This window comes from Coregonus clupeaformis, unplaced genomic scaffold (genome assembly GCF_020615455.1).
Source record: "Coregonus clupeaformis isolate EN_2021a unplaced genomic scaffold, ASM2061545v1 scaf0263, whole genome shotgun sequence".
In the NCBI taxonomy this organism is placed as follows: Eukaryota; Metazoa; Chordata; class Actinopteri; order Salmoniformes; family Salmonidae; genus Coregonus; species Coregonus clupeaformis.
The window spans coordinates 271,186-291,053 of NW_025533718.1; the positions used below are offsets into that span (position 1 = coordinate 271,186).

At 47.8% G+C, this 19,868-nt stretch overlaps 1 protein-coding gene across 3 annotated transcripts in view; it reads left to right on the plus strand.

Moving 5' to 3' along the window:
• Positions 1-19,868, plus strand: part of LOC121556141 (ubiquitin carboxyl-terminal hydrolase 7) — a 46,004-nt gene that overhangs the window by 16,672 nt on the left and 9,464 nt on the right. For 2 of the 3 annotated variants that reach the window (XM_041870028.2, XM_041870030.2), the window contains exons 11-28: positions 2,421-2,503; positions 3,023-3,132; positions 4,151-4,328; positions 4,800-4,944; positions 5,088-5,218; positions 5,355-5,489; positions 6,103-6,204; positions 6,341-6,446; positions 7,349-7,441; positions 8,043-8,110; positions 8,222-8,322; positions 8,802-8,955; positions 9,524-9,591; positions 10,163-10,271; positions 14,468-14,545; positions 15,688-15,788; positions 16,109-16,208; positions 16,355-16,474. In XM_041870028.2, coding sequence (XP_041725962.2) covers positions 2,421-2,503; positions 3,023-3,132; positions 4,151-4,328; positions 4,800-4,944; positions 5,088-5,218; positions 5,355-5,489; positions 6,103-6,204; positions 6,341-6,446; positions 7,349-7,441; positions 8,043-8,110; positions 8,222-8,322; positions 8,802-8,955; positions 9,524-9,591; positions 10,163-10,271; positions 14,468-14,545; positions 15,688-15,788; positions 16,109-16,208; positions 16,355-16,474 — 1,982 coding nt within the window. The remainder of the gene's footprint in view (positions 1-2,420; positions 2,504-3,022; positions 3,133-4,150; positions 4,329-4,799; positions 4,945-5,087; positions 5,219-5,354; positions 5,490-6,102; positions 6,205-6,340; positions 6,447-7,348; positions 7,442-8,042; positions 8,111-8,221; positions 8,323-8,801; positions 8,956-9,523; positions 9,592-10,162; positions 10,272-14,467; positions 14,546-15,687; positions 15,789-16,108; positions 16,209-16,354; positions 16,475-19,868) is intronic. The other variant, XM_041870029.2, reaches the window with a different exon arrangement.

The following is a 19,868-nucleotide window of genomic DNA, read 5'->3' on the forward strand; positions in this document are numbered from 1 at the left end:
CATGGCTAATACTGTTATTTTGCTCAAACATAATAACTAAATCATTACTGCTAAATTCATTGTTTTTGGAACTTTCAATTATCCCTGACTGTCTAGCTTTTATTTTGGTGATTGTTAGTTCTCAAAGATTATTATAAAAAAATATGGTTTTAGTCTTAAGTTTACACTGAAAGTGTTTCTCCATCCCGAAATGTTTGGACTTACTGTAGGTGGGGCGAAAAAAAATGCATTAATGGCAGCTAAGACTATAATGGCAGCTAAGACTATAGCTATAAAGGATTATATTAAAAGGTCACACCTTTTTCTTTTTTTTCCGTCAATTGCGCACAAGGTTCAACCACATTGGGCGCCCAGGGAGCTGTTGTTGCCGGGGGGTGAACTGCTTCGACAGAATGTTCACCTAGGAATTCAAACTAGCAACCTTTCGGTTACTGGCCCAACACTCTAACCACTAGGCCACCTAAGCAGTGTTAGACAGCTTGATGTACAAGTACACCCCCCCCGGACAGGATGCTAGTCTATTGCAGGGCCGTAAGGCGTTCGCATGCTTCCCGTCCAAAACAGTTTGGAACAGTTTGTGCATATAGTATGATGATATTTTCTGATGTTACAAAAAACACCTCTTAGTTGGATGTCAAATTGCTAAGATCTCTTAGTTTAAAAAAAGTGAACGTTTGACAGATTTCTTGAGTTATCTTTGATTTAATTCGGACTATTTTGAGGAAGTGTATACTGGCTATGGCAGGAACCGTGAACAAACAAAGAAGACTAGCCTGCTAGGAACAGTGAACAAACAAAGGTGGGAGCTCCCCCCTCTGTGCAAAACAACATACCAGCAGAGCTGTGCTCCACATCTGTAAAGGGACACTCACGATGTGATGGAGAGTGGTAAAGCGACACTCACGGTGTGATGGAGAGTGGTAAAGCGACACTCACGGTGTGATGGAGAGTGGTAAAGCGACACTCACGGTGTACAGATGTAAAATAAATAAGTGTTACATCCTCAGCACCATGCGTCCCGCTGGGTCTGGTATGTGAGCTTCATGAGAACCACATGAACACCAAGAAAGAAGCTACAGCCACCATGCAGGTCCTGCTCTCCCTCTTCCCCAAGCACCACAGCTCCCACTCAGGAAAAATAAGACACAATGTCAAGTGGGGGCAGGTGCACATGAAACAAGGCCCATGAAAACTGTGTGCAGTGCAACCGGTTTGTTTGTGGGGCTTGCTCACACAAAGCCCCAACGTTATGGGGGCTCCCGAGTGGGGCAGCGGTCTAAGGCACTGCATCTCAGAGCTTGAGGCGTCACTACAGACCCCCTGGTTCGATTCCAGGCTGTATCACAACCGGCCCTGATTGGGAGTCCCATAGGGCGGCGCACAATTGGCCCAGCATCGTCCGGGTTTGGCTGGTGTAGGCCGTCATTGTAAATAAGTCATTGTTCTTAACTGCCTTGCCTAGTTAAATAAAGGTAAAATAAAAAAAATACAATAAAATATGCTGACTGGACCCAAAGCATAAAGAGAAGACTGAAGCTGTGTGCTGACCCCAAGCATAAAGAGAAGACTGAAGCTGTGTGCTGACCCCAAGCATAAAGAGAAGACTGAAGCTGTGTGCTGACTGTGGACCCCAAGCATGATTCATGTGTAAAGGCAATACAGTGTCTGATACGATCAACAAATGACTGTTTTTATATCTTGTCATGAATATATTTCCACTATTAATCCTTTACAGTTGTTCATGCACTGGGGTTTTCGTTTAGGAATACATCAAATCATTTCACCTGCGCACCTGGCTGGTTATATTATTATTGGTATTATTATTATTGTTGTTGTTATTATTAGTCTTTTTAGTTTCTACTTTGTCATTAGAAGCTGTAACTGGACTTTTCATTACTATAACTGTATTACTAATCAAATCTACGAATAAAGTTGATAAAATGGATTACACTGTAATATTTTTATTGTAAGGGAAAAACGAAAATAGGCTACAGGCCTACAATTATTCTAGGACTTTGTAGAATTATAGAAAAACATATCCTTGACTAGCTAAACAAATAGCTATTATTGATATATATTTTTTTATTGATATTTCTTAATGTAATTAATAATTTACAATAGTTTATGCACTATTTATGATGCCCGGCAACGTTCTCTAGCAGGTACTAGTATGCTGAAAGGCCAGGCGGTTCTAGTGTTAAGGGATTATCCGAGTTGGGCATGCGGAAGACCTTTACTCCCAATTTCCAGAATGCTGAGTGCCAAGCAGAGACTCTTCAAGTCGCATTTTTGCAGTCTTTGGTATGACTCGGCCGGGGATCGAACTCCCAACCTTTTGATCTCAGGGCAGACACTCTAACCAGAAGGCTACTGAGTTGGTGACTGTGTGTTTAGCTGAACTCTTTCTGTTCTCTCTCTAGTCTTTGAGTCGTTTAAGGATTATGTAGCTGTGGAGCAGCTTGACGGAGACAACAAATACGACGCAGGAGAACACGGCCTGCAGGTGAGGCCTTATTCAGCCTTTATAAAGGGCTTATATAGGGTTTATAGATGCTTTATTAGACTACAGATGAGGCCTTATTCAGGCTTTATAAAGGGCATGTGGAGTTATAGCTGCTTTATAAACACTCAGGCTGGATAGCAGCTTCATGATGGGTATAGATGTGCTTTATGAACATGGCCTACAGGTGAGGCTTTAGAACAGGGGTGGGTAATCATTTTGGCTTGAGGGCCACATCGGGATTTCAAAATTCTTCGGACGGATTTGTTCATCAAAATAAATTTGTGGATCAGAAAAGGGCCAGTTATTTGAACATCTCTGGGTCCATTTATAATCTACACATACGTTCTATCTAGATTTAGACCTGGAGTGTTTTCTATCACAAAACCCAGTGGTCTGTTTGGAGGTAGTGTAGTTTCTATCTCTGTGCTCAGGGAGGCGCTGTGGGACCATTTACCAGCCCTGTGTTAGCGGTACTGCACATAGATGATGAGTCAGTACTCTTACCGTGTGTGTTTTCAGGAAGCGGAGAAGGGGGTGAAGTTCCTGACTTTCCCTCCCATCCTGCACCTGCAGCTGATGAGGTTCATGTACGACCCTCAGACCGACCAAAACATCAAGATCAACGACAGGTAACACACACATGCTAACACACACACCTGGCATACAAACACACAGATAGCTACCTAGGTAACACACACACACCCCTAACATACCCCTAGCCCTCAGACCGAACTAAACATAAATATCAACCATTGGAAACACACCAACACACTGAGCTCACACACACACGCCCCTAACATACCCCTAACCCTCAGACCGACCAAAACATTAAGATCCACAACCGGTAACACACACCTGTCTTAACATGTTGATTCCAAAAGTACACTGAGTATACCAAACATCAGGAACACCTTCCTAATATTGAGTTCCACCCCCATTTGCCCTCAGAACAGCCTCAATTCATTGGGGCATGAACTCTACAAGGTGTCGAAAGCGTTTCACAGGTATGCTGGCCCATGTTGACTCCAATGCTTCCCACAATTGTGTCAAGTTGGCTGGATGTCCTTTGGGTGGTGGACCATTCTTGATACACACAGGAAACTGTTGAGCATGAAAAACCCAGCAGCATTACAGTTCTTGACACAAACCGGTGCACCTGGCACCTACTACCATACCCTGTTCAAAGGCACTTAAATATTTTGTCTTGCCCATTCACCCTCTGAATGGCACACATACACAATACATGTTTCAATTGTCTCAAGGCTTAAAAACCCTTCTTTAACCTGTCTCCTCCCCTTCATCTACACTGGTTGAAGTGGATTTAACAAGTGACATCAATAAGGGATCATAGCTTTCACCTAGATTCACCTGGTCAGTCTATGTTGTGGAAAGAGCACTTGTTCTTCATGTTTTGTACACTCAGTGTAGGTCATAGTAACTTTCCTGAAAGCCCCACTGGGGTAACACAGCACACACCTGTCTGCTTCACCAGGGAGTCTGATGTCCTGAATGGAGCTCACATTGAAGCTACAACACCGGAAGAACATGGGCACAATAATACTGATCACAAAAACGCCTTTCTTCCTCTCCCCCCTTCTCTCTCTCTCCCTCTCCTCTTTCCTCCCTCCCCTCTCCTCCCCCTTCCAGGTTTGAGTTTCCGGAGCAGCTTCCCCTGGATGAGTTCCTCCAGAAGACTGACTCTAAGGACCCGGCCAACTACATCCTGCATGCCGTGCTGGTACACAGCGGCGACAACCATGGAGGACACTATGTCGTCTACCTCAACCCCAAAGGAGACGGCAAAGTCAGCGTCAAGGAACCCATCGTGAGTCCCCCAACCAACCAACCAACCAGTCAGTCAGTTAAATGTAGTGGTGGTGGTAGTATATTTGATAATTAATGTGGCGTAAGAACTACTGTTATATTGTAAACTTGAAAGGTGTTTTGTAGTTTTATTAACGTAGTGAGTGGAAGTGATGTCATAATATGCTGCCAACACTGCCCAGCCACTGTGTGTCCTGAGAAATTATAAAATGACTGTACACAAACTGTTGTCTTAATAAGGTACATCTGTGCCTCTTTCTCTCTCCTCCTCCTCCCACCTCCCTCTCTCCTCCTCCCACCTCCCTCTCTCCTCCTCCCTCTCTCTTCTCTCTGTCTCTGTGTCTGTCTCTCTCTCCTCCCTCTCTCTCTCCTCTTCCTTCCCCCTCTCTCTCTCCCCCTCCCCCCTCTCTCCTCTCTCCTCTCTCCTCTCTCCTCTCTCTCCCTCTCTCTCTCTGTCTCCTCCCCCCTCCAGTGGTGTAAGTTTGATGATGACGTGGTATCAAGGTGCACCAAGGAGGAGGCCATCGAACACAACTATGGTGGCCATGACGATGACCTATCAGTACGTCACTGTACCAACGCTTACATGCTGGTGTACATCCGCGAGTCTAAACTCAGTAAGTCAGGATATGATGACTTAGAACTCTATGAAGCCTTATAACTCAGTAGGTCAATGCTATGAAGCCTTATACTACCTTAACACATGGTAGTTAACACTGTCTACTGTTAGATAAGCCTGTATTTACCCGTCTCCCCCCAGGTGAGGTGCTGCTGGCGGTGAACGACGTGGACATCCCCCAGCAGCTGGTGGAGAGGCTTCAGGAGGAGAAGAGGGTGGAGGCGCAGAAGAGGAAGGAGCGTCAGGAGGCCCATCTCTACATGCAGGTCCAGGTAAGGCTTGGAGCCCCCCCCCCCCCGAGGTCCAGCTAATAGAACATATTTTGGAGAATGTTGGTGTTATGAATCACTTATCTCTCTCTCTGTGTCTTTCTTTCACTCTTCCTCTCTCTGTGTCTTCCCCTCCCAGATTGTGACAGAGGACCAGTTCTGTGGTCACCAGGGTAATGACATGTATGATGAGGAGAAGGTGAAGTACACGGTCTTCAAGGTCCTGAAGAGCTCCACGCTGCAGGAGTTTGTCCAGAATCTCTCCCAGACTATGGTGAGTCTCTCTCTCTTTGTGTGTTGCTGTCCTCTCCTCATTTCTGTTCTGTTACCCTTAACCTGGTGTTTGACCACTGTTCTACTTCTCCCATAGAATGCCAAAGGAAGAAACCTTGAGAGGAACCATGCTTGTGTGTGTCGCCCCAGTCTGACAGTGTGTATTGATGTCTGCAGTGTTTCCCACAGGACCAGATGAGGCTGTAGCCCAGTCTGACAGTGTGTATTGATGTCTGCAGTGTTTCCCACAGGACCAGATGAGGCTGTAGCCCAGTCTGACAGTGTGTATTGATGTCTGCAGTGTTTCCCACAGGACCAGATGAGGCTGTAGCCCAGTCTGACAGTGTGTATTGATGTTCTGCAGGGTTTCCCACAGGACCAGATGAGGCTGTGGCCCAGTCTGACAGTGTGTATTGATGTCTGCAGGGTTTCCCACAGGACCAGATGAGGCTGTGGCCCAGTCTGACAGTGTGTATTGATGTCTGCAGGGTTTCCCACAGGACCAGATGAGGCTGTGGCCCAGTCTGACAGTGTGTATTGATGTTCTGCAGGGTTTCCCACAGGACCAGATGAGGCTGTAGCCCAGTCTGACAGTGTGTATTGATGTTCTGCAGGGTTTCCCACAGGACCAGATGAGGCTGTGGCCCATGCAGGCCCGGAGTAATGGCACCAAGAGACCTGCCATGCTGGACTATGAGGCAGACTGCAACAAGTCGGTGAGTAACATAACCATCGGGTTGACCTGGAAACTGTCCTATAGTCTCAACTTGGTGGACCATAGAGGGACTGGTGTGTGTGTTTGTAACCCTGTGTGTGTTTGTAACCCTGTGTGTGTGTGTGTGTGCTCCCCAGATGATAGACTTGAGTGACAATGAGAACCCCTGGACTATATTTCTGGAGACGGTGGATCCTGAGATGGCCGCCAGCGGCGCAACGTTACCCAAGTTTGACAAAGACCGTGAGTTTAGACATTATTTTACAGATTATTACTGATATCAAAGACTGTTGTTCTGATATTCCTTTATTCCCAGGTTGTTTAGGACACTGGGGTTAACTTCCTCTGACTGGGGATTAACACCTCCCTCTGACTGGGGGCTAACACCTCCCTCTGACTGGGGGCTAACACCTCCCTCTGACTGGGGGCTAACACCTCCCTCTGACTGGGGATTAACACCTCCCTCTGACTGGGGGCTAACACCTCCCTCTGACTGGGGGCTAACACCTCCCTCTGACTGGGGGCTAACACCTCCCTCTGACTGGGGGCTAACACCTCCCTCTGACTGGGGGCTAACACCTCCCTCTGACTGGGGATTAACACCTCCCTCTGACTGGGGGCTAACACCTCCCTCTGACTGGGGGCTAACACCTCCCTCTGACTGGGGGCTAACACCTCCCCTCTGACTGGGGGCTAACACCTCCCTCTGACTGGGGGCTAACACCTCCCTCTGACTGGGGGCTAACACCTCCCTCTGACTGGGGGCTAACACCTCCCTCTGACTGGGGGCTAACACCTCCCTCTGACTGGGGATTAACACCTCCCTCTGACTGGGGGCTAACACCTCCCTCTGACTGGGGGCTAACACCTCCCTCTGACTGGGGGCTAACACCTCCCTCTGACTGGGGGCTAACACCTCCCTCTGACTGGGGGCTAACACCTCCCTCTGACTGGGGGCTAACACCTCCCTCTGACTGGGGGCTAACACCTCAGTCAGTACAAGCAGCTAGTTAAAGACGTTTTGCTTTTGTAGATGAAATCAGAAGTCGTGTGAAAGAAATGTACATGTTTTTTTTCACGTAACTTTGGTCAAGTAAAAATAGTCATTTTTAATGATCATCCTCCATCTCTCTCTTCTCTTTCAGACGACGTCATGTTGTTCTTGAAGATGTATGATCCAAAAAGCAGAAGCTTAAATTATTGTGGACATATCTACACAGCTATCTCCTGTAAAATTCGTAAGTACCCTCCTGTGTGTTGGCTGAATGGTGCAGGGTCCTCCCCTAACAATATATCAGGACCCTCCTGTGTCTGGGCTGAATGGTGCAGGGTCCTCCCCTAACAATACGTAAGGACCCTCCTGTGTCTGGGCTGAATGGTGCAGTGTCCTCCCCTAACAATATATCAGGACCCTCCTGTGTCTGGGCTGAATGGTGCAGGGTCCTCCCCTAAAAATATGTCAGGACCCTCCTGTGTCTGGGCTGAATGGTGCAGGGTCCTCCCCTAAAAATATGTCAGGACCCTCCTGTGTCTGGGCTGAATGGTGCAGGGTCCTCCTCTAACAATACGTAAGTGGGGTGCTGTGCCACCTTGTGGACTGGTTGCGCCACTATGTAACTACTTAATCTGTTATCATTTAAGGCTCTAGATTGCAGGAAAGGGCAGTTAGGGGGGGTTAATGTGATTCCTAAAGGGGTCCCTCCAGGCCTCCCCCTCCTTACTCAGCAGCACCTCCTTCTGGGGAGAACCCTGTGGTGCATGTGGAGTAGCATCAGAGTGTTGAAATGGGGTGTGTGTGTATGTAAAGCAGTGTTAAATGTATGCTGTTTTCTCTACCAGGAGACCTGTTGCCTGTCATGTGTGAGAGAGCAGGGTTTCAACAGGAGACTAACCTTATCCTCTATGAGGTGAGAAACACACACAGGTCTAACACTTATCCACACACACACACAGGTCTAACACTTATCCACACACACACAGGTCTAACATCCTCTATCTCCCATGTGTCTGTGTTCCAGGAAGTGAAGCCTAATTTAACAGAGCGGATACAGGACTACGACGTGTCACTGGACAAGGCCCTGGACGAACTCATGGATGGAGATATCATAGTCTTCCAGAAGTAAGTTCATCCAACATGCCAACCCGTTTGAGCACTAACCCCTTAGACTACTAACCCCTTAGACTACTAGCCCCTTAGAGCACTAGCCCCTTAGAGCACTAACACACACATGAATCAAAAGGCTTGACAATGATGCCATTTAGCAGACACTTTTATCCGAAGCCACTTAGTCATGCGTGCATAAATGTTTTACATAAGGGTGGTCCCGGGAATCTAACAAAAACCTACAGGAGGGTAGATAGCTCTTCAGGAACAGGGTTGGAGTTAAAACCTACAGGAGGGTATCTCTCCAGGAACAGGGTTTGAGTTAAAACCTACAGGAGGGTATCTCTCTAGGAACAGGGTTGGGAGAGCCCTGTTGTAGAAAATGTAATGCTCGTCACACCCATCAATTGTGTTTGGAGAATTCCGTACCGTATTGACGAGCCTCTCCCAGCTAATGTCTGTCTGTTTGTGTCTCTCTCCCTCCCTCCCTGCAGAGATGACCCAGAGAACGACAGCAGTGAGCTGCCTACAGCCAAAGACTACTTCCGAGACCTCTACCACAGAGTGGACGTCATCTTCTGTGACAAGACCATCCACAACGACCCCGGCTTCGTCGTCACACTCTCCAACAGGATGAACTACTTCCAGGTCAGCAAGAGGTCGCACTATCTTGTATCTGCGTTAGTTTACCCGTGACTGTTCCTTCAATATTTGGGTATTGTTCAACAGAGCTAGTGTGAGTTAAAGACATGCTCTGGTACTTTGGCAACTAAGAAAGTATTTTTTTTACCTCCTGCTTTGGACTGGATGTGTCAATGTGTAGTTCATACATGCATAATCTATGAGCAGAATTACTGCCTTACCTCAATTAGGCACGAAATCCCTAGTTTGAAAGTGACTGTTTTCTTGAAGCTGTGCCACACCATATTCCCTACCACCCCATGGGCCAGTTCCCTAGTATTTCGAGTTCTAGCCAATGAGCTTCCGCCCCTCGCATTTGAGTGACAGCTAGCAAGAGGCCAGCCCAGTGTTATCCAATGCGGTTGCAGGGCGGGCTCAGTGGACACAGTAGCGAGAGAGAGAGAGCAATGACGTGGTGCACGTAGTGACGTAGTTTTCTGGGACCACTTCTGGCTCATGAGTGCTACTTTCAGAGCTACTGGCTATAAAGTATACAACAGTACTGGATATTCTCTTTATTGTGTCTGTCTGTCAGGTGGCGAAGACGGTGGCTCAGAGGTTGAACACAGATCCCATGCTCCTTCAGTTCTTCAAATCCCAGGGGTAGGACTGCAGTCACACACACATGGACGGACAAACACGGACACACACTCCTGTTTCACCTGTGCCAGACTGAGTCAGTACAGGTATAAACCTTTGAAGCACCAAGTTGACTTGTTGAGTAACCTGTCCCCCTCTGTCTCTCCTCCTCCTCCCCCTGTCCCCCTCTGTCTCTCCTCCCCCTGTCCCCCTCTGTCTCTCCTCCTCCTCCCCCGTCCCCCTCCGTCTCTCCTCCTCCTCCCCCGTCCCCCTCCGTCTCTCCTCCTCCTCCCCCGTCCCCCTCTGTCTCTCCTCCTCCTCCCCCGTCCCCCTCTGTCTCTCCTCCTCCTCCCCCGTCCCCCTCTGTCTCTCCTCCTCCTCCCCCGTCCCCCTCTGTCTCTCCTCCTCCCCCTGTCCCCCTCTGTCTCTCCTCCCCTGTCCCCCTCTGTCTCTCCTCCCCCTGTCCCCCTCTGTCTCTCCTCCTCCTCCCCTTGTCCCTCACTCTCCTCCTCCTTCTCCACTCCTCCTCCCTCTCTCCTTCCCCTCCTTCTCTACTCCTCCTCTCTCCTCCCCCTCTCCTGTCCTCTCTGGGCAGGTACAGAGACGGACCTGGGAATCCTCTCAGACACAACTATGAAGGAACTCTCCGAGATCTGCTGCAGTTCTTCAAACCACGTCAGCCCAAGAAACTATACTACCAACAGGTCTGTGTGTGTGTACCTGTAGGGCGATATGATTGACAGTCATCATCGATGGTGATGACATAGTGATGTGACAGCGGATGGTTGAGCCTATTTAAACTTGACTGGGGCGTCACAGTGTAGAACGGCGTATCTCAGTGCACAGCAGAGCAGCACACAAGTCACATTCCCTTTCGGTCCCCATTCAAATGTTTAAGATACAAGTTAATCGTTCTGCGGACCCCAAACCCGTCCAAATGTAGCATGCATCGGTCAGAAAATCCATTCAAACGTTCCGAATCATATATATACTTTTTGCTCATATTACATTCTATACCTCATCTTTTGTGACAGCTGATGTGTCCTTCAGTGTGGAACTAAACCTGTCACTGTGTTGACCGTCATTGATCTACAAGTTATTTTGCATGGAGAACATCCCCTAGGCAATATCAGTAGCCTAGTCAAACTGAGCACTGAGCCCAGCTTCACACGCTGACCAGTGAGAGGTAGCCTAGTCAAACTGAGCCCAGCTTCACACGCTGACCAGTGAGAGGTAGCCTAGTCAAACTGAACCCAGCTTCACACGCTGACCAGTGAGAGGTAGCATAGTCAATCAGTTAATCTGATAGTGGTAGATGCCTAGTCTCCCTTATGGCTCTAATCTGATAGTGGTAGATGCCTAGTCTCCCTTATGGCTCTAATCTGATAGTGGTAGATGCCTAGTCTCCCTTATGGCTCTAATCAGATAGTGGTAGATGCCTAGTCTCCCCTATGGCTCTAATCTGGTAGTGGTAGATGCCTATACTCCCTTATGGCTCTAATCTGGTAGTGGTAGATGCCTAGTCTCCCTTATGGCTCTAATCTGATAGAGGTATATGCCTAGTCTCCCTTATGGCTCTAATCAGATAGTGGTAGATGCCTAGTCTCCCTTATGGCTCTAATCTGGTAGTGGTAGATGCCTAGTCTCCCTTATGGCTCTAATCTGGTAGTGGTAGATGCCTAGTCTCCCTTATGGCTCTAATCTGATAGTGGTAGATGCCTAGTCTCCCTTATGCTCTAATCTGATAGTGGTAGATGCCTAGTCTCCCTTATGGCTCTAATCTGGTAGTGTTAGTGGGGTGGTAGATGCCTCGGCTCCCTTATGGCTCTAATCTGATAGTGGTAGATGCCTAGACTCCCTTATGCTCTAATCTGATAGTGGTAGATGCCTAGTCTCCCTTATGGCTCTAATCTGATAGTGGTAGATGCCTAGTCTCCCTTATGCTCTAATCTGATAGTGGTAGATGCCTAGTCTCCCTTATGGCTCTAATCTGATAGTGGTAGATGCCTAGACTCCCTTATGCTCTAATCTGATAGTGGTAGATGCCTAGTCTCCCTTATGGCTCTAATCTGGTAGTGTTAGTGGGGTGGTAGATGCCTAGTCTCCCTTATGGCTCTAATCTGATAGTGGTAGATGCCTAGACTCCCTTATGCTCTAATCTGATAGTGGTAGATGCCTAGGCTCCCTTATGCTCTAATCTGATAGTGGTAGATGCCTAGTCTCCTTTATGGCTCTAATCTGATAGTGGTAGTGGGGTGGTAGATGCCTAGTCTCCCTTATGGCTCTAATCTGATAGTGGTAGATGCTGTGTCTCCCTGATGGCTCTAATCTGATAGTGGTAGTGGGGTGGTAGATACCTAGACTCCCTTATGGCTCTAATCTGATAGAGGTAGATGCCTAGTCTCCTTTATGCTCTAATCTGATAGTGGTAGTGGGGTGGTAGATGCCTAGTCTCCTTTATGGCTCTAATCTGATAGTGATAGTGGTGTGGTAGATGCCTAGTCTCCCTTATGCTCTAATCTAATAGTGGTAGATGCCTAGTCTCCCTTATGGCTCTAATCTGATAGTGGTAGATGCCTAGTCTCCCTTATGCTCTAATCTGAGAGTGGTAGATGCCTAGTCTCCCTTATGGCTCTAATCTGATAGTGGTAGATGCCTAGTCTCCCTTATGCTCTAATCTGATAGTGGTAGATGCCTAGTCTCCCTTATGCTCTAATCTGATAGTGGTAGATGCCTAGTCTCCCTTATGGCTCTAATCTGATAGTGGTAGATGCCTAGACTCCCTTATGCTCTAATCTGATAGTGGTAGATGCCTAGTCTCCCTTATGGCTCTAATCTGGTAGTGTTAGTGGGGTGGTAGATGCCTAGTCTCCCTTATGGCTCTAATCTGATAGTGGTAGATGCCTAGACTCCCTTATGCTCTAATCTGATAGTGGTAGATGCCTAGGCTCCCTTATGCTCTAATCTGATAGTGGTAGATGCCTAGTCTCCTTTATGGCTCTAATCTGATAGTGGTAGTGGGGTGGTAGATGCCTAGTCTCCCTTATGGCTCTAATCTGATAGTGGTAGATGCTGTGTCTCCCTGATGGCTCTAATCTGATAGTGGTAGTGGGGTGGTAGATACCTAGACTCCCTTATGGCTCTAATCTGATAGTGGTAGATGCTGTGTCTCCCTGATGGCTCTAATCTGATAGTGGTAGTGGGGTGGTAGATGCCTAGTCTCCTTTATGGCTCTAATCTGATAGTGATAGTGGTATGCTCTAATCTAATAGTGGTAGATGCCTAGTCTCCCTTATGGCTCTAATCTGAGAGTGGTAGATGCCTAGTCTCCCTTATAGCGCTAATCTGATAGTGGTAGATGCCTAGTCTCCCTTATGGCTCTAATCTGATAGTGGTAGATGCCTAGTCTCCCTTATGCTCTAATCTGATAGTGGTAGATGCCTAGTCTCCCTTATGCTCTAATCTGATAGTGGTAGATGCCTAGTCTCCCTCATGGCTCTAATCTGATAGTGGTAGTGGGGTGTTTTACCTGCTACACAGAGCGTGTTGTTTTGAGAGAGGAGCAAAGGGGAGAGTTTTCAGCAGGTACTCATTAAATTGTTGCTAGTGGTTGGACTCAATGATCCTCTAATTACACAAGTTGCTTTTGTTTACAATGTGAACCTAGCTGATCAATATATCTAGCTAGTAGTAGTAGCTTCTTGACTTCATAAATTGTAGTACAATAGCCAGTGGTGGCTGGTGGAGGCCATAGCCAGTGGTGGCTGGTGGAGGCCATAGCCAGTGGTGGCTGGTGGAGGCCATAGCCAGTGGTGGCTGGTGGAGGCCATAGCCAGTGGAGGCCATAGCCAGTGGTGGCTGGTGGAGGCCATAGCCAGTGGTGGCTGGTGGAGGCCATAGCCAGTGGAGGCCATAGCCAGTGGTGGCTGGTGGAGGCCATAGCCAGTGGTGGCTGGTGGAGGCCATAGCCAGTGGAGGCCATAGCCAGTGGTGGCTGGTGGAGGCCATAGCCAGTGGAGGCCATAGCCAGTGGTGGCTGGTGGAGGCCATAGCCAGTGGTGGCTGGTGGAGGCCATATGCAACCAAAATCAACTTTATTTCTCACTTCAATTCACAAGATGGAATGAATGTGTGCGTCAGCCATCGAGAATTGAACCTCGCCGATTCTTGAGCTTGGACACTGGACGTGACGCAACTCGAGCGCAACACGGGCAATAAAGCAGCTTTCATTGATTTCAAAAGAAGCGTTTCCTTGATGGCTTATGGCCCGTCCCTCATCACTGCTCCATCACAGTGCGCCACACACACACACACACACACACACACACACACACACACACACACACACACACACCTGTTCCATGCTGAAGCTCCTCCACCAGAAAGGGATATTAGAGAAGATGTGGCTGCACTCAGCCTCTGTCCAGGCTGTCAACAACATTATCTTTCCTCATGATTCGCCCAGGCTGTCAACAACATTCTTTCCTTATGATTCGCCCAGGCTGTCAACAACATTCTTTCCTCATGATTCGCCCAGGCTGTCAACAACATTATCTTTCCTCATGATTCGCCCAGGCTGTCAACAACATTGTCTTTCCTCATGTTTCGCCCAGGCTGTCAACAACATTATCTTTCATCATGATTCGTCCAGTCATTCAACATTATATTTCGTCGTGATTCGTCCAGTTGCATTCGATTTCGCGCTATAGCCCAACTGTTGTTTTAGCTTAATCTTTTACTATATAAAAAATAAATTAAAAATAAATTGGGTTGTCCAATAGGGGGCGATGGCATATCACAATGTTTTCTGGGTACATAATCATGATAGGACAAAGGTTGACATCGTGTGTGTACCTGTGTCTGTGTGTGTACTGACTGTTAATGTTGTCTCTCCTCTCAGTTGAAGATGAAGATCACAGACTTTGAGAACAGGAGGAGCTTCAAGTCCATATGGCTCAACAGCCAATACAGAGAGGAGGTAACACACACACTCCCCTCCCTGCTCAACAGCCAATACAGAGAGGAGGTAACACACACACACTCCCCGGCCTGCTCAACAGCCAATACAGAGAGGAGGTAACACACACACACACTCCCCTCCCTGCTCAACAGCCAATACAGAGAAGAGGTAACACACACACACTCCCCTCCCTGCTCAACAGCCAATACAGAGAAGAGGTAACACACACACACTCTCCTCCCTATTTATATAGACAGTGAAGCTAAGACTTTTAAGTTGACTATATACTCCAGCATTTTGAATTTGAGATCAAATGTTTTCTGAGGCAACAGAACATAATGTCACCTTTTATTTGAGGGTATTTTCATACATATCTGTTTTACCGTTAACAAATTAAAGCTCTTTATGTATCTAGTCCCCCCATTTGAAGGTGTCAAGTATTTGGTGTATTAAAATAGTCAAAAGTGTAGTATTTGGTCCCATATTCCTAGCACACGATGACTACATCAAGCTTGTGACTACCAACTTGTTGGATGAATTTGCTGCTTGTTTTCCCAATAGCAACTGAAGAGTAAATCATGTATTGTGTCATTTTTATTGTAAATAACAATATTATATGTTTCGAAACTACATTAATGTGGATGCTACCATGATTATGGATAATCATGAATGAATCATGAATAATAATGATCACTCATACCCCCAAAATCATGGGTAAAGAACATACCCCCCCAAAATGCTCCCCTGTTATTGGTAATGGTGAGAGGTGGGGGTCGGGGCATGATCTTTTCTTTTATGTTTCACCAAAACAAGCAGTAAATTCATCCAACAAGTTGGTAGTCACAAGCTTGATGTAGTCGTTACGTGCTAGGAATATGGGACCAAATTCTGCACTTTGACTGCTTTAATACATCAAATACTACACTTTGACTGCTTTAATACACAAGTGAATTTGACCCAATACTTATGACTTCTTTAAATGGGGAGACAAGATGTATAAAGTACATTCATTTCAAAAACAGATGTGTATGAAAATACCCTCAAATAAAAGGTGACATTCTGTACTGTTACCTCGTATGAAAAATTTGATCTCACACATGCTTTCTAACCTTTGACCGTGATGGTGAATAAAGGATTTTCATAACTACCTCTCCCTCCAGGAGATCACTCTCTACCCAGATAAACACGGCTGTGTCCGGGACCTGCTGGAGGAATGTAAAAAAGCTGTGGAGCTCTCCGACAAAGGATCAGAGAAGCTCCGGTAAGCAGAGAGAGGGTGTGAGTGACAGTGTCACAACAGTGCTGCCCTCTGGTGGTCAGGCCTGTATTACATCCAGTGGTTATTCAATGCTATTATTATACAAGACTGCTGCTGTTCTCTACTTTTCTCCACCCTGCCTCTAACCTCTCCCCCTTCCTCCCTCCCTCTCTCTCTCCCCCCTCTCTCTCCCCCCTCTCTCTCCCTCTCTCTCTCTCTCTCTCTCTCTCCCCTCCCTCCCTCTCTCTCCCCTCCCTCCCTCTCTCTCCCCCCCCTCCCTCTCTCTCCCCCCCCTCCCTCTCTCTCTCCCTCCCTCTCTCCAGGCTGTTGGAGATAGTAAGCTATAAGATCATTGGGGTTCACCAGGAGGACGAGCTGTTAGAATGTTTATCTCCCGCCGCCAGCCGTACCTTCAGAATAGAGGTACGTTCCTCCTCTCCTCCTAACCTCTTGCTCGCTCACTCTCTCTAGGAACTTCCTCTGGACCAGGTGGACCTGGATAAAGACACTGATGTTGATTCCTCTCTCTCTCTCTCTCTCTCTCTCTCTCTCTCTCTCTCTCTCTCTAGGAACTTCCTCTGGACCAGGTGGACCTGGATAAAGACACTGAGATGTTGATTCCCGTCGCACATTTCCACAAGGAGGTCTTTGGAACGTTCGGTATCCCTTTCCTGCTGAAGATCAGACAGGTGTGTGTTGTCTTACTCCGTTTCATGTTTGTCTCACTGACTGGATCTGGTGTGAGTGACTGTTCTGACTGGATCTGGTGTGAGTGACTGTTCTGACTGGATCTGGTGTGAGTGACTGTTCTGACTGGATCTGGTGTGAGTGACTGTTCTGACTGACTGGATCTGGTGTGAGTGACTGTTCTGACTGACTGGATCTGGTGTGAGTGACTGTTCTGACTGGATCTGGTGTGAGTGACTGTTCTGACTGACTGGATCTGGTGTGAGTGACTGTTCTGACTGACTGGATCTGGTGTGAGTGACTGTTCTGACTGACTGGATCTGGTGTGTCTGACTGTTCTGACTGACTGGATCTGGTGTGAGTGACTGTTCTGTCTGACTGACTGACTGACTGGATCTGGTGTGAGTGACTGTTCTGACTGGATCTGGTGTGAGTGACTGTTCTGACTGGATCTGGTGTGAGTGACTGTTCTGACTGACTGGATCTGGTGTGAGTGACTGTTCTGACTGACTGGATCTGGTGTGTCTGACTGTTCTGACTGACTGGATCTGGTGTGAGTGACTGTTCTGACTGGATCTGGTGTGAGTGACTGTTCTGACTGGATCTGGTGTGAGTGACTGTTCTGTCTGACTGACTGACTGGATCTGGTGTGACTGACTGTTCTGTCTGACTGACTGACTGGATCTGGTGTGACTGACTGTTCTGACTGGATCTGGTGTGAGTGACTGTTCTGACTGACTGGCTGGATCTGGTGTGAGTGACTGTTCTGACTGACTTTATCTGGTGTGAGTGACTGTTCTGTCTGACTGACTGGATCTGGTGTGAGTGACTGTTCTGTCTGACTGACTGACTGGATCTGGTGTGAGTGACTGTTCTGACTGGATCTGGTGTGAGTGACTGTTCTGACTGGATCTGGTGTGAGTGACTGTTCTGACTGACTGGATCTGGTGTGAGTGACTGTTCTGACTGACTGGATCTGGTGTGTCTGACTGTTCTGACTGGATCTGGTGTGAGTGACTGTTCTGACTGGATCTGGTGTGAGTGACTGTTCTGACTGGATCTGGTGTGAGTGACTGTTCTGTCTGACTGACTGGATCTGGTGTGACTGACTGTTCTGTCTGACTGACTGACTGGATCTGGTGTGACTGACTGTTCTGACTGGATCTGGTGTGAGTGACTGTTCTGACTGACTGGCTGGATCTGGTGTGAGTGACTGTTCTGACTGACTGGATCTGGTGTGAGTGACTGTTCTGTCTGACTGACTGGATCTGGTGTGAGTGACTGTTCTGTCTGACTGACTGACTGGATCTGGTGTGAGTGACTGTTCTGACTGGATCTGGTGTGAGTGACTGTTCTGACTGGATCTGGTGTGAGTGACTGTTCTGACTGGATCTGGTGTGAGTGACTGTTCTGTCTGACTGACTGACGATCTGGTGTGAGTGACTGTTCTGACTGGATCTGGTGTGAGTGACTGTTCTGACTGGATCTGGTGTGAGTGACTGTTCTGACTGGATCTGGTGTGAGTGACTGTTCTGACTGGATCTGGTGTGAGTGACTGTTCTGTCTGACTGACTGACTGGATCTGGTGTGAGTGACTGTTCTGACTGGATCTGGTGTGAGTGACTGTTCTGACTGGATCTGGTGTGAGTGACTGTTCTGACTGGATCTGGTGTGAGTGACTGTTCTGACTGGATCTGGTGTGAGTGACTGTTCTGTCTGACTGACTGACTGGATCTGGTGTGACTGACTGTTCTGTCTGACTGACTGACTGGATCTGGTGTGACTGACTGTTCTGACTGGATCTGGTGTGAGTGACTGTTCTGACTGACTGGCTGGATCTGGTGTGACTGACTGTTCTGACTGACTGGATCTGGTGTGAGTGACTGTTCTGTCTGACTGACTGGATCTGGTGTGAGTGACTGTTCTGTCTGACTGACTGACTGGATCTGGTGTGAGTGACTGTTCTGACTGGATCTGGTGTGAGTGACTGTTCTGACTGGATCTGGTGTGAGTGACTGTTCTGACTGACTGGATCTGGTGTGTCTGACTGTTCTGACTGACTGGATCTGGTGTGAGTGACTGTTCTGTCTGACTGACTGACTGACTGGATCTGGTGTGAGTGACTGTTCTGACTGGATCTGGTGTGAGTGACTGTTCTGACTGGATCTGGTGTGAGTGACTGTTCTGACTGACTGGATCTGGTGTGAGTGACTGTTCTGACTGACTGGATCTGGTGTGTCTGACTGTTCTGACTGACTGGATCTGGTGTGAGTGACTGTTCTGACTGGATCTGGTGTGAGTGACTGTTCTGACTGGATCTGGTGTGAGTGACTGTTCTGTCTGACTGACTGACTGGATCTGGTGTGACTGACTGTTCTGTCTGACTGACTGACTGGATCTGGTGTGACTGACTGTTCTGACTGGATCTGGTGTGAGTGACTGTTCTGACTGACTGGCTGGATCTGGTGTGAGTGACTGTTCTGACTGACTTTATCTGGTGTGAGTGACTGTTCTGTCTGACTGACTGGATCTGGTGTGAGTGACTGTTCTGTCTGACTGACTGACTGGATCTGGTGTGAGTGACTGTTCTGACTGGATCTGGTGTGAGTGACTGTTCTGACTGGATCTGGTGTGAGTGACTGTTCTGACTGACTGGATCTGGTGTGAGTGACTGTTCTGACTGACTGGATCTGGTGTGTCTGACTGTTCTGACTGGATCTGGTGTGAGTGACTGTTCTGACTGGATCTGGTGTGAGTGACTGTTCTGACTGGATCTGGTGTGAGTGACTGTTCTGTCTGACTGACTGGATCTGGTGTGACTGACTGTTCTGTCTGACTGACTGACTGGATCTGGTGTGACTGACTGTTCTGACTGGATCTGGTGTGAGTGACTGTTCTGACTGACTGGCTGGATCTGGTGTGAGTGACTGTTCTGACTGACTGGATCTGGTGTGAGTGACTGTTCTGTCTGACTGACTGGATCTGGTGTGAGTGACTGTTCTGTCTGACTGACTGACTGGATCTGGTGTGAGTGACTGTTCTGACTGGATCTGGTGTGAGTGACTGTTCTGACTGGATCTGGTGTGAGTGACTGTTCTGACTGGATCTGGTGTGAGTGACTGTTCTGTCTGACTGACTGACTGGATCTGGTGTGAGTGACTGTTCTGACTGGATCTGGTGTGAGTGACTGTTCTGACTGGATCTGGTGTGAGTGACTGTTCTGACTGGATCTGGTGTGAGTGACTGTTCTGACTGGATCTGGTGTGAGTGACTGTTCTGTCTGACTGACTGACTGGATCTGGTGTGAGTGACTGTTCTGACTGGATCTGGTGTGAGTGACTGTTCTGACTGGATCTGGTGTGAGTGACTGTTCTGTCTGACTGACTGACTGGATCT